The sequence below is a fragment of the Papaver somniferum genome, chromosome 2 (genome assembly GCF_003573695.1).
Source record: "Papaver somniferum cultivar HN1 chromosome 2, ASM357369v1, whole genome shotgun sequence".
In the NCBI taxonomy this organism is placed as follows: Eukaryota; Viridiplantae; Streptophyta; class Magnoliopsida; order Ranunculales; family Papaveraceae; genus Papaver; species Papaver somniferum.
The window spans coordinates 118,989,072-119,001,690 of record NC_039359.1 but is presented as its reverse complement, the minus strand read 5'-3'; the positions used below and the strand labels follow the sequence as shown (position 1 = coordinate 119,001,690).

General features: G+C 36.9%; 2 protein-coding genes across 2 annotated transcripts; one reads left to right on the top strand and one right to left on the bottom strand.

The window, feature by feature from the left end:
- Positions 1-325: 325 nt before the first annotated feature.
- Positions 326-4,224, top strand: LOC113351838. Its single transcript, XM_026595757.1, has 3 exons — positions 326-479; positions 3,377-3,598; positions 3,647-4,224. The coding sequence occupies exons 1-3, from the start codon at positions 326-328 to the stop codon at positions 4,222-4,224; spliced, it is 954 nt and encodes a 317-aa protein (XP_026451542.1).
- A 2,825-nt stretch (positions 4,225-7,049) lies between these two features.
- Positions 7,050-10,002, bottom strand: LOC113348945 (GPN-loop GTPase QQT2-like). The gene is made up of 7 exons (XM_026592860.1): positions 9,859-10,002; positions 9,623-9,735; positions 9,419-9,518; positions 9,107-9,333; positions 8,698-8,988; positions 7,708-7,913; positions 7,050-7,614 (listed from the first exon to the last, which is right to left on the bottom strand). The coding sequence occupies exons 2-7, from the start codon at positions 9,704-9,706 to the stop codon at positions 7,323-7,325; spliced, it is 1,200 nt and encodes a 399-aa protein (XP_026448645.1). The 5' UTR covers positions 9,707-9,735; positions 9,859-10,002; the 3' UTR covers positions 7,050-7,322.
- Positions 10,003-12,619: the final 2,617 nt, after the last annotated feature.

Sequence of the window (12,619 nt, the reverse complement as noted above, 5' to 3'; positions counted from 1 at the left end):
TCTGTATCTGGATTCCGATTACAAAAGAACAAGTAACTGTAACTTCCCCGAGTATTATGTTTTATGTATGTGCATTTTACTTCCATCCACGCAAAAAAGAGTACGAAGTGGTTTCTGCATGTACATGTTACTACAAGTGGTCTCTGGACAGTTCATCTTTGAGAAGTCTAAAGAAGAGACTAAAGACCACATTATCTAAAGAAGTTACTCCTAGCTCTAGTTCTTCTGACACTCTGAAAGGGGAAGTTTCAAGCAAGAAAAGAAAAAAAATGGAAAAGGAGATCAATTCCAAGAAATAAAATGTGATACAAATGAAATTCAAGAAATGCATGAAGAAAATTCCGATGGTAGTGATGATGCGGCGTCACAAACAAGTAATCTTAAAAAGCGATCACGGCATGATGATGGTAATGCTTTGGAGATGGCAAAAGGTTTACATGAGAAATTCAAGTTATTACTCGACAAACTCAAAAAATTCGGTAATTACAAATGAAGAAATTGAAAAAGTGGGGGTACAACAACCACACTCAATATTTCGCTTAGCAATCTGTATGGACAAACTCCAATATACTTTTTAGAGAATCAACTAGACAGTCATAATCAAACTAGACAAAAAGTATATAAAAGAGTTTATATCTCAATCTCTTGATTTGATATATACTCAAGCAAATAGAAATCTGTGAGTCTTTATCAAATACTAGGGAGATAACTTGGATGGTACCAAAGACCAATATCCAAGTGTCAATCAATTTGAATCAACAACCAAAAGGTCGGATATTCTAATTGATTGAACAACGCACAACCTGTGATATTTCAATTATATAACAAAATATAATGCGGAAAAGAAATAATACAGACACCAGAATTTTGTTAACGAGGAAACCTCAAATGCAGAAAAACCTCGAGACCTAGTCCAGATTGAACACACACTGTATTAAGCCGCTACAGACACTAGCCTACTCCAAATTAACTTCGGTCTGGACTATAGTTGAACCCCAATCAATCTCACACTAATCCAAGGTACAGTTATGCTCCTATGTCTCTGATCCCAGCAAGATGCTACGTACTTGATTCCCTTAGCTGATCTCACCCACAACTAAGAGTTTCTACGACCCAAAGTCGAAGACTTTAATAAACAAATCTGTATCACACAGAAAAGTCTACGGTAATAGATAAATCTGTCTCCCACGAATATACCTACGAGTTTTGTTCCATTTTTGATAAATCAAGGTGAACAGTAACCAATTGATAAACCGGACTTATATTCCCGAAGAACAGCCTAGTATTATAAATCACCTCACAATAATCTTAATCGACGCAGCGAAAAAAGATATTGTGGAATCACAAACGATGAGACGAAGTGTTTGTGATTTCTTTTATATCCTGCCTATCGGAGATATCAGTCTCAAGCCAACTAGTATCACACAGAATGTGTGGGGATTAGGTTTCCCAGTTGCTAGAGTTCTCCCTTATATACACTTTCAAATCAGGGTTTGCGATCAATGTTAGCTTGGTAACGAAGCATTCAATATTCACCGTTAGATGAAAACCTGATTAGATTCAAGTTAATATCTTTCAACTGTTAGATAGAAAACTAGCTTGTTACACACAAATGAAATGCACGTTTCAAGGCTTGTGTAACGGTACCCAAACTTGTACATTTGTTGGTTCAACAATAGTCAACCAAATGGTTAGCCATATGATAACTTTCATATCAACCATATTCTTCTTCACCATAACTAGTTCAAGTGACTAAAATGAACTAGTTAGAGAGTTGTTCAATTGCAAGGAAATCTTATGTAACTACACAAGACACAATTGAAGCAAAAACGATTTGATTCACTCGAATCGGTTCATGAACTATATAGCCACGGTTTGCAATTTTCATTCCTTAGTTTATATAAGAATAAGTTCACAAACATCGTTTTTAGATATAACCTACTCAAGTTCGCGGACTGGGTTCGCAGACTTAAGTTCCTGGACGGAGTTCACAAACTCCGGAAGAATTTCTCTGGTCGAGAACTTCCGCCAGTTCACGGACTGGGTTCGAGGACTGAGTTCGCGGACTTAGCTCACGCCACTATTCCGGTTCTCTTGATCAACAAAGTTCGCAAACTTCGGCTCAAGGAATAAGGACTTATACATATATGTGTTTCCACAACAATGCTTATATCCTCCAATGGTTATATTATCTAAACTCTCATTTCAATCACTGAAACATTCTTAGAGAACGTTGATATTCTATAGTTGTTATTCACAAACTATTTTTCGTCAAAGTAAGCAATTTTCAAAGTGATTGAAACTTGTCATGACTTTCGTCACTAGGTAAAGATGAACTTGGCTAAAGCGAAAGCTTACCAACACATATTTCGAGAAATAGATAAGCGAGAAAAAATCGGCTCGAAATAGCAAATGTGTATAATCTAAGTCTATATAGCAAAATGACTTTTGTCTCAAGATATGAGATAAATAGACTTTTGAGTGATAGATAAGTTCAAATCTCCACATACCTTTTAGTTGATGAAGATCCACCGGTTCCTTGAGTAGTCCTTCGTCTAGCTATAGTAGACTAGAAATCAACTACACTTTCTATCCTAGTCTGAGACGTTAGCTATAGTAGACTAGAAATCAAGACTTATAGTTTTGATCACTAACATTGACAAACATGCTTGAGATAGCAACGCATGCGAGTTCGACCGAGCAATACTCTAACAGAAATCAATTTTGTGTCAAATACATTTCTTTCTCATGCGAATGCATTTAAAGACAAAATGGCTCCGGGAGCTAGCGTTGCATAATAATGTTTGGTTGATTTGGTTTTTGTGCTCATTGGATTGCCATATTTTTAAATGTTTAAGATAATTTCTTGGAATGTTAATGGTCTTGGAGACCCGGATAAGCACTCTAAGTTAAAAAAAGCTTGTAAAACGGTGAAAGCCTACTATTCTTATGATTAGAGATACGAAGCTTAGTGCTTATACCGACGCGATTGTGCGTCAATGTTGGGGCGCAACTCCGCGTAGATTGCGTTAAACTCGTGTGGAAGATCGGGTGGAATTTTGTTGATATCGAATTCAGATATGATTGAGGTTGAAGATTTTCTTGAAGGTATTTTTACTATAAGTATTTATTGTCGAAGTATGGAGGATAATTTTCGATGGGTTTTAATTTGTGTCTATGGTCCATGCAATGTGAGTGAGAAAAAAAAGATTTCGTATAGAGCTAGCTACATTACATGGTTATTGGGATGGAATGCCTTTGTGTTTCGGTGGAGATTTTAATGAGATAAGATACATGTCGGAGAGATGAGGTTGTCGTAGAGCATCAAATTCAATGAAACTCTTTGATGATTTATGTAATGATCTTGATCTTGTAGAATTGCCTCTTTCCGGTGCCAAGTACACGTGGAGTAGACCACCCAACAAGAAGAGCAAGATTGACCGTTTTGTTTTCTCATCGGGTTGGGAAGACCATTTCCCAAATATCATACTCAAGCGCCTTGCAAGGCCTTTTTCGGATCATTTTCCTATTGAGTTGTGCGTTTTGGATTCGGATTGGGGTGCTTGCCCTTTTCGATTTCAATTAGCTTGGCTTGAAGGTACTAACATAATCCCTTTAATGAGGTGGGACTCTTTTTCTTTTGTAGGTACGGCGGGTGAATGCTTCGCAAAGAAGTTAAACACTTTAAAGGAGAAATTGAAGGTGTGGAATAGAGATGTTTTGGGGAGCATTGATAGGGCTTTAGACACGGCTCTTACCAAGTTGAAAGAATTGGACGATTTAGATGATGATAGGGGTCTTACCGAAGTTGAAGAAGACATGCTTGTGACGGCTAAAGTTGATTTTGAGGTGGCTCATCGTCGTCAAAACATTTTGTTGAGGAAAAAGTCAAGAATTAGATATTTTAGAGATGGCGATCGCAACACAAAACATTTTCACCGAGTGGTGAAAGGTCATAGAGCATTTAACAACATCAATAATCTTCGTAAAAATGGACGTTGGACCGGAAACAAGGATGAAATAAAGATGGGTATTGCAAATCATTTTGAGTTAGCATTTAAAGAAATTTCAAACAACCGTCCAAGAATCAAAAATATGTGTCTAAAGTGTATTGATGAGAATGCAAGTATTTGGTTGGAGAGACCTTTTAATGAAGAGGAAGTTATGAATTCAATTAAAGATTTGGGAATTGTCGTGCTCCGGGTCCGGATGGATTTCCTTTGAAGTTCTTTATTGTTTGTTGGAGCTTCCTAAAAGAAGATTTGATGAATGGTTTGGAAGAATTTCATGACCACAATGTTCTTCATTCGTCATTGAAAAACAATTTCATTGCGCTTATCCCAAAGAAGGCGGGAATAGAGGAAGTAAAAAGATTTTCGGCCAATTAGCCTCATTGAGAGTGTGTATAAAATCATCTCAAAGATTTTGGCGGAGCGATTAAAGGTATACCTTCCTACTCTAACCTCAACATCTCAATCTAGTTTTATTAAAGGTAGACAAATTCCTGATAGAGTATTGATAGCAAACGAGTGTGTAGATTCTAGACTTCGTCAAAAATTACCGGGGTTGGTTTGCAAGCTTGATTTTGAAAAGACTTTTGATAATGTGAATTGGAATTTTTTAAATGAAGTCTTATTCAAAATGGGGTTTGGTGGTATTTGGAGGGCTTGGATTAGAAATTGTTTAACATTCTCAAAATTCTCAGTTCTTGTTAATGGATCGTCTTTCGGTTACTTTGGTAGTGAAAAGGTATTTCGTCAAGGAGACCCACTCTCTCCTTTTCTTTTTACTATCAGTGGTGAAGTCTTAAGTTGTATGTTGAGTAAATCACAAGAACTTGATCAAATCTCGGGTTTTTCGGTCAAGGAGGGGGAACAAAAATTAATCACTTGCAATTTGCCGATGATACTATCATATTTCTTGATGCTAAGAGAGAACAAGTTGATGCCCTTCAATACCTACTTCTTTGTTTCGAGCTAACGTCGGGTTTGAAGATAAATTTCTCTAAAAGTAGCTTATTTGGGGTTATGGTTGAAGAACAAGTTGAAAGTTATGCTAACATGTTAGGGTGCAAGTTTGCGAGTTTTCCTAGTATATATCTTGGCCTCCCTTAGGGAGACAAGGTGGGAGGCACTCAAAAATGGGAGAAACGTTTGAAATATGTGGGAAAAGAGTTACTTCTTGGAATGGAAAAACAATAGCAAGAGGAGGTAAGCTAACTCTCATCAAAAGCGTTTTAGCTAGTCTCCCCATTTATTATCTTCTTGTAATGATAAAGTTGTGAGAAACTTCTTATGGGATGATGAAAATAGGAAAAGAATTCACAATATTAGTTGAAAATTGGTCTCAAAATCAAAAGAAAAAGGTGGTCTTGGTATAAGAAGAACTAAACAAGTGAACTTGGATTTGCTCAGAAAATGGTGGTGGCGCTTTGGAGTAGAGAAAGATGCATTGTGGAGGAAGATCATAGTTGAAAATTTTGGTGAAACATTTACAGGTTGGGAAACTCTCCAACCCAAAGGACCAAAAGGTGGTAGCTTGTGGTTTAATATCTAAATAAAGAACTTGAAGATTTCAACAAAGGTATTAGATTCAAGAGTGGAGCGGGCAAGGAAACTAGATTTTGGGAAGATTCTTGGCTAGGTGAAGGAAGATTATGTGATATGTTTCCATTGGCTTATGAAGCTTCTAGGGCCAAGGAGTTTGTGGTGGCTAGTATGTATGAAGTTGGGGAAGATTGTTTAAAGTGGAGGTTTATGTCTAGGCAAAGATATTCTCAAACTATTTCACATGAAGTAACAACTATATCAAATCTTTTCTCTTCAATTTCAATTCAATAAGGTGTTTTGGATAGCCGAGTTTGGGTCGGAAATAGTCGTGGTGAATATACGGTCAAGGATGGTATTAGGAGCGATGAAGATCAAGGTGAGCCAAATTTTCCAATCGATGTTGTTTGGAGCCGGGAGTATCCTTGCAAAATTAAATTTTTGCTTTGGCTTCTTTCTCATGGTAGGATAATGATGGCGGATAAGCTATTAAGAAGAGGTATGGATGTTTCTAGCTTATGTTGTTTTTTTGATGAAGACGATGAAACTAGTTCGCATTTATTTTATGAATGTTGGAGAACTTGGAGAATTTAGGATTACTTTGTTGAAGGATGTCGTTTTGATTGGACTTACAATTCAAACGTCACCACAAATGTGAAGTCTTGGAAGTCTAATTGGGGTGACGAAAAACTTAGTCGAATTTGGAATAACATTCCGGTTGCAATATGGTGGTGCATATGGAGAGAGCGAAATGCAAGAGTCTTTGAAAACAAAAAGAAAAATTTGGTAAGCCTCGTTAGAAACGTTAAACTACAAGCGTTCTTTTGGGGCGAGTCGAGCACGAAGATGCTAGGTCTAACGGCGAATATGGTGATTGCACTATGGGACTCTTTATTCCGGCATTTGTAAGCTTGTACTTTGTTGTTGTTTTGGGTTTGTTGAAGTGCCCTTCTTCTTTTTGTTCCAGTTTGTATTCATTGGGTTGATGTACCCTTTTTAAATACCTCTCTTTTCAATGAATATTCTCTCTGACCGATCAAAAACCAAAGATTCTCAGTTTAAGTACTAAGCATGGAAGAAGTGTTGGTAGCTGCCCTTATCCTCCATGTACAAAGAGATCACCTGTATTTATTAACGGGATTTTTTACTGGATGGTTGATTGTTTCGGGTATTTGATGCAGAATGGTGTTTACCCTAGCCTATAGCAACCGAGGAATTTAACACCATAGAAGCTGTTGCGCCGTCTAATGATGACCCGCATAACCATAGGAAATGTGTTTCAACTTTTTGAACCGGAAGGCGATTTGTGCCCATTTGATATATAACATTTTGATATATAAATGTGATCCTTTGTCTGGTTTTTCTTATCAAATTCTGCGTACCTATCGACTTTTCTGTAAAATTTAGTCAATTTATAAATGTTCGAATCTATATGTATTCTATGTTTATTTAAGAAAATAAAGAGAAAAATTGGAAAACGCTTACCTTAATTTAAGAGAAGAATACCATAACTGTAACCTTCTTTATAAATATCTGATTAACCAGGGTAGCTGTCTAGAACTCAAATTCTGACATTAATCAAATGTCATATCCAGTTAGAAAGCAGCAGTGTTTGATGTCCAGTTAAAAGACACACATGATATAGCACCCATACCAAAATACATTATTTACCAAGATGGGTGCAACCTGTCTATAATACTGTTTTAGTAGTTTTTAAGTAGTCGCCCATAAAAAGGAAAACAAAAAGTGTACCCCAGAACCATGCTCTGTCAGGATCTAAAAGTTGTAGCTTGCAACAACTTCATCATCATCGTCGTCACCTATTTCTTCATCATCAGTAATCGTACCAAAGTCGTCCTCAATATCATCTTCCCAATCTTCATCTTCCTCGTCTTCATCTTCATCCATCATGCTCTTGCTAGTGGTTGGTTTGTCCTTCAACCCAGTACTCAGAACCACGGATTCTCCACCAGATTTCTCCATGTCCTTCCTTAGCTTATCCATGTTCTGTCGCCTGCGTTCCTCTTCCAACCGCTGCTTCTCTTCCCGTCTCTTGTCAAGATCTTTCCTGAAACCAACACAAAAGAAATGACATGAGCACCTACACAATTTTTACGAGAAATCAGTCCACATTAGTGTTAAAGAGTAAAAGAAGCATTACTTATAGGTCTCCATATACTCATCAGCACTTGCGTCTATGGTCTTGAAGAAAGCATCCATACCAGCTCCAGTAACTGCAGATACACCGACTGAGCGGAGATTGTTGTAGAATTCGTCCAGGACAAGTGAGAGGCTTCTTGTTAAGGTTGATGTGTACGAGTTGTCAGAATCCAGTGCCGCTTGAAATACCTCAAAATCTTTCATCCACTATTTACATGACATCAAGATATTAGTAAAAATTCTAGTATTGTTCAAAAAACAGCACGACTGATTATGTAGTCGGCAAATAAAAGTCACATGCTGCAAGGAACAAAGTAGCAAACGATAGTAAAACAAGAATACACTGCCACTTTTCAACCACTGCAGTAACCCGATCCAGACAAACCCCTAAGGTCCTAACCAAGAATCAATTCCTTCAGTGTCTGTCATCCTGATTATAGAACTACAGGGTTTGCAAGTGTAAGAAAACAGACATAACGCATAGATTTATGTTGCTATGGATTCCAAAGTCATGACACTAAGATGAAAAATTAGCTTCAGATCCCTCACGTCTTTTCCAAAGATGTTTTTATTTAAGCATCAATTTGCTAAGGACAGATCAAAAGGATGTAGCCATCAAAGAGTGCCACTTTCTGGACATCCTTAAGCTTTGAATGTCAATCATGAACCTTGATGCATCACTTGGTCGAGAATCCAAGAAGTTGTTAATAGACTTAGCCGTAACAAGTATTTACTTGCATGAGATCGATGGGAGGTATTTTCAAATTCTCTGTTAACAACGCCATTTATTCACTACAAGTCTACAAGTTCTCATAGTCTGTTGAGAGAAGGCATTATAGAATTGCATCAATGTAATCAAACTTATTTGTGGAGCATGCAACAGAACAACATTAAAATACAGTTAACCAGTCGAGATTGGGACAAACAAAGCATTTGAAGATAAGAAGAACCGGACAATATGAATCAAAGATTTCCCAGTTAAATAACTTACCTCCAAAGCGAACTCATGCTGAGCCACATCAGTCTTGTTAAAGGCCAAAACCAAAGGCAATCGTGTCTTGTAGAGTATGCTACAGGCATAGAGCATATTACTCATGAATGTAACTGGGCTTGATGAACGAGGTGTATCAACCACATAGGCAATCACAGTGGGGAAAGTGGAAGCAAAAGCTTCAGTAATAATCGACCCTGAAGCTGACCAAGTAAATATTTCAATCTGACCAGGAGTATCCACAAGTACATAATCGAGCTGCTCGGCACGTTTCTCAATGACTGACACAACCTGAAGAAGAAAAACAAACAGACCCACAAACCTATAAAACAAGCCAAAAACATTGTACAATATAACGAAAGGACCACAGTCAAAACCCCATATCTAAATTTCATCTGTATATTATTACCTCGTCGAATTTAGTTGCAAACAAGTTAAGTGATGTCAAAATCCCACCATTAGGCCCCAGATTATATTGTTTCATGACTTCTTTGTACTTGACAGTATCTCTAATATCAATATTTGCACCATATGGAAGTGTCATAACTGCTGGATCAAGATTAACAACATATCCTCGTATGTTTGATCCTCTTGTATGACAAACCAATCGATTCATAAACGTTGTTTTCCCACTACCTACATACAAACACAAAAAATACAGCTTAAAATCACATTTTCACACAGAAAGACCTTAAAATTTCGAAGAAGTAGTAGTACATACCTGCCATTCCAACGACAATGATAATAACAGGCTTCTTCTTAAAAGTAGCAGTTTCATCAATTGCAAGTTTCCCCATTGTATTCAAAAGAATATCCTCAGACTAGAACAAAAACCAAAAAAAAACTATATTATCATCAAAACGCACTATTCAGTTTATAAGACGGGCAAAGTAACAATGGAAGAGAAAAGAAAGGGGGGGTTTACCTGAGTGTTGGAAGTTTCAGCAGAATCAGTCTGCATCAGTATTACAGGTTCCTCCACTGGCTTAGACGCAGAATCTATCTCCATTCTTTCTCAATCTTGAGAGTTTTCCCCTTCTACACAAGAAAACTTGAGAAATTCAGAAATTTCCAATATGGGTTTTCTTATGAATACGAGTAAAATTAAAAAAAAAAACCTAGATTATCAAATAGTATGTCTACTTGGTAAACACAGTAAACCTTGATTAGGGTTTTGAAACGAATAAATTTGATGGAACCCTAGCTTTACAGTGTGTATAGAGAGAGAGCGGAAGAGAGAGAGAGAACTCCGTTAATGGAAGAACCGAAGAAGAAAATGGAAGGTCCTCTCGAACAGAAGTGTTATTAAACCCTACACTAGACTTGACTTGAGACTTGAGGAGATTTTGTAGTGAAATGTCGCGGTTGGACTTTTTTCGTGGGCTCCGTCACCTTTTGTTTGTTTGGGCCTATTCCTATACAACCTAGTATGTCAAATGACTTGTGTTACTGTGGTGAAAGAGTTAAGCGATGGAATCCTTAGTGAGCGATTTTATTAATAGCGTCGGCGATAAAGACTTCATCGCTGCATATAATATTAATGTCGCTCGGTCTAATGACTAGTGTCAATAGTCAGTTCTTTCTCGTCTATAAATAAGTAATTTTCAAACTAAATTTTTACACAAAATATTTCTCTCTTTCTCAATTTGTTTATTTTTTACATAATTTCTCAAATGGAAAAGTTTAAAACCCAACTTGATTCGGCAACGCATCTTGACTTTTCTGGAGTAGTACTTGAAGGTATTGTTAAGAAGATATGTGATAGTTATAAAGAAATAGGTAAAAACAACGAGGTCTTCAAGTTTTGGATTTTAACCAACTCAAACCTGCAGCTAAGAAAATGCAAAAAGAATTCAAAGCAAGATGTTAGAGCATTGCTCGGTTGAACCCACAAGTTTTGCTATCTCAATCTCGTTGTGAATGTTAGGTGATCAAAACCATATCTTGATTTCTAGTCTACTAAGTCAAGTTTCCGATATGTTAGAATTGTAGTTGAGTATCATAGATCACCCTTGAAGACTGGAGATCGACGAAGACATTTGGATAACTTCTGTATCGGGTATGTGTAGACTGATTCATTCTATTTTACTCACTATACCATCATTCTATCTATTGAGACTATGTCGTAACTTATATATAGTATATTTACAAAGAAGATGTTTTGAGTCAAGTTTGTCTTGTGAAAAATCTCGAAATAGGATTTAATGATTAGATGTTTAAAGGTCCTTACCAATATTAGTTCTATGAATTAATGTGTGGATCAATTGAAAATTGCCCATGCAAATGATTATATCACTTGGGAATGTTTCAAACATCATAAGAGATAAATATGAACTTACTGAAATTTCTACTCAGGGTAGGTTGGCGAATCAGTTTGCAAACCATAGATATTTGAGATATAGAAATACGAGAAGGTTGGCGAACCAGTTCGCAAACCGCAAATTCAGTTGGGAACATTTCACGAACCCGGTTGGTGAACCGTGGTGAACTAATTTTTGTAAGTTGGATAAATTGGTTAGCAGTTGGCAAACCCGGTTCACGAACCGTGGACAACTGAGTTCGGTAATCTAGTAGGGTTGGCGAACTTGGTTCACGAACCGTAATACCCAGACTCGTGAACAAGCCCTACGGTTGGAAAATCGTTGTATCAACTGTCCCGATAATGTTTAGCAAATGCTTAAAGACTTACAATTTTAATATTTTTAGCATTGCTAGAATTCTCTTAAACACTTCTAATACTTTATTGATCACTTAAACACTTATGTTTGTGAATGGTGAATAATTTCTTAGGTGTTTAAATGAACATCAAATAGCTTTTAGTTCTTTGACTAACTTGCCAAACCGAACAGTCATTATACACGGTTCTGTAACCGAACCTATGTGTATAGCCTTTTATTGTAGTTTGAAGACCTAATTTATTTGCTTGATTCTCAGGTTATATTAGCTTGAATTCTAAGTTAACCCTGATTTTTTAAAACTATAAATAGAGCATCTCTGTCAAATGGGAAATTCAATTCCTGACACGTTGTGTCCTAGTTGATTATAGAGTTGTCCTCTATTGACCTTTTAGGTCTACGACTAAAAGACTTCGCTTGGGGACTCGTGAAGCCAGGTCTGAATATCTTTACCTTCATAGTTCGTGAATCCTGATCTTGCTTTTCTGTTATCGAGGTTCTCGTAATCTCTTTCAGGCAAGATACATAGTAATCGCAAAGTTCTCTTCGTTTCAGACTTCATGATTCATCAAGATAAATATCTAAAGACTGATCTTAGTTGATCTTTCGACGATTGTTCTTGAGAGATGGTTAAGAATCTAGGCTACTCTTCTGGAGTCGTAAGTTCCCGATTTGTGAGGCTTGCTAGCTTTGTCTATTGCGAACATATTTCCACACCTTGATCTAAATATAAATCAAATAGGTTTATCTGTTAGAGGCATATTGGTATCAAATGTCTTCACTTCGGGTGAAGCGACTTTTGGGTTGTAAAGTACGTCGGCTAAGGGAATCAAGTACGTATGACTTTGCGAGGTTCAAGAGACGTAAAAAACATGACTGTAACTGAATCGCTTGGATGGTGGATTCAGTCTCAACTACATTCCGGTCTGAAGTCTGATAGTAGGCTAGTGTATGTAGCGGCTTAATACAGTGTGGTTTTCAATCTGGACGAGGTCCCGGGGTTTTTCTACTATTGCGGTTTCCCCGTTAACAAAATTTCTGGTATCTTGTGTTTTTCCTTTCTGCGTTATATTTTTTATTTTTATAATTGGATTTGCACAGGTTTGTACGTATTAAATCTAAGTAGATATGTCTGCTTAACTGTAATCGATTAGGAGACTAGTTTCTTGTAGAATTTGTATCTTGAAAGATAGATGACAAGTTTAATCACTTGGAAGAATTCCGATTGAATTATTTGGATACGATTA

Excerpts from the sequence above, each read along its gene's own strand:
- LOC113351838 (XM_026595757.1), top strand. The coding sequence starts at position 326 with ATGCATGAAGAAAATTCCGATGGTAGTGATGATGCGGCGTCACAAACA. Across the intron at positions 480-3,376 it reads CGACAAACTCAAAAAATTCG|AATTGCCTCTTTCCGGTGCC; the intron begins GTAATTACAAAT and ends TTGATCTTGTAG. Across the intron at positions 3,599-3,646 it reads TCAATTAGCTTGGCTTGAAG|GTACGGCGGGTGAATGCTTC; the intron begins GTACTAACATAA and ends TTTCTTTTGTAG.
- LOC113348945 (XM_026592860.1), bottom strand. The coding sequence starts at position 9,706 with ATGGAGATAGATTCTGCGTCTAAGCCAGTGGAGGAACCTGTAATACTG. Across the intron at positions 9,519-9,622 it reads CTGAAACTTCCAACACTCAG|TCTGAGGATATTCTTTTGAA; the intron begins GTAAACCCCCCC and ends TTTTTGTTCTAG. Across the intron at positions 8,989-9,106 it reads TTGCAACTAAATTCGACGAG|GTTGTGTCAGTCATTGAGAA; the intron begins GTAATAATATAC and ends TTTCTTCTTCAG.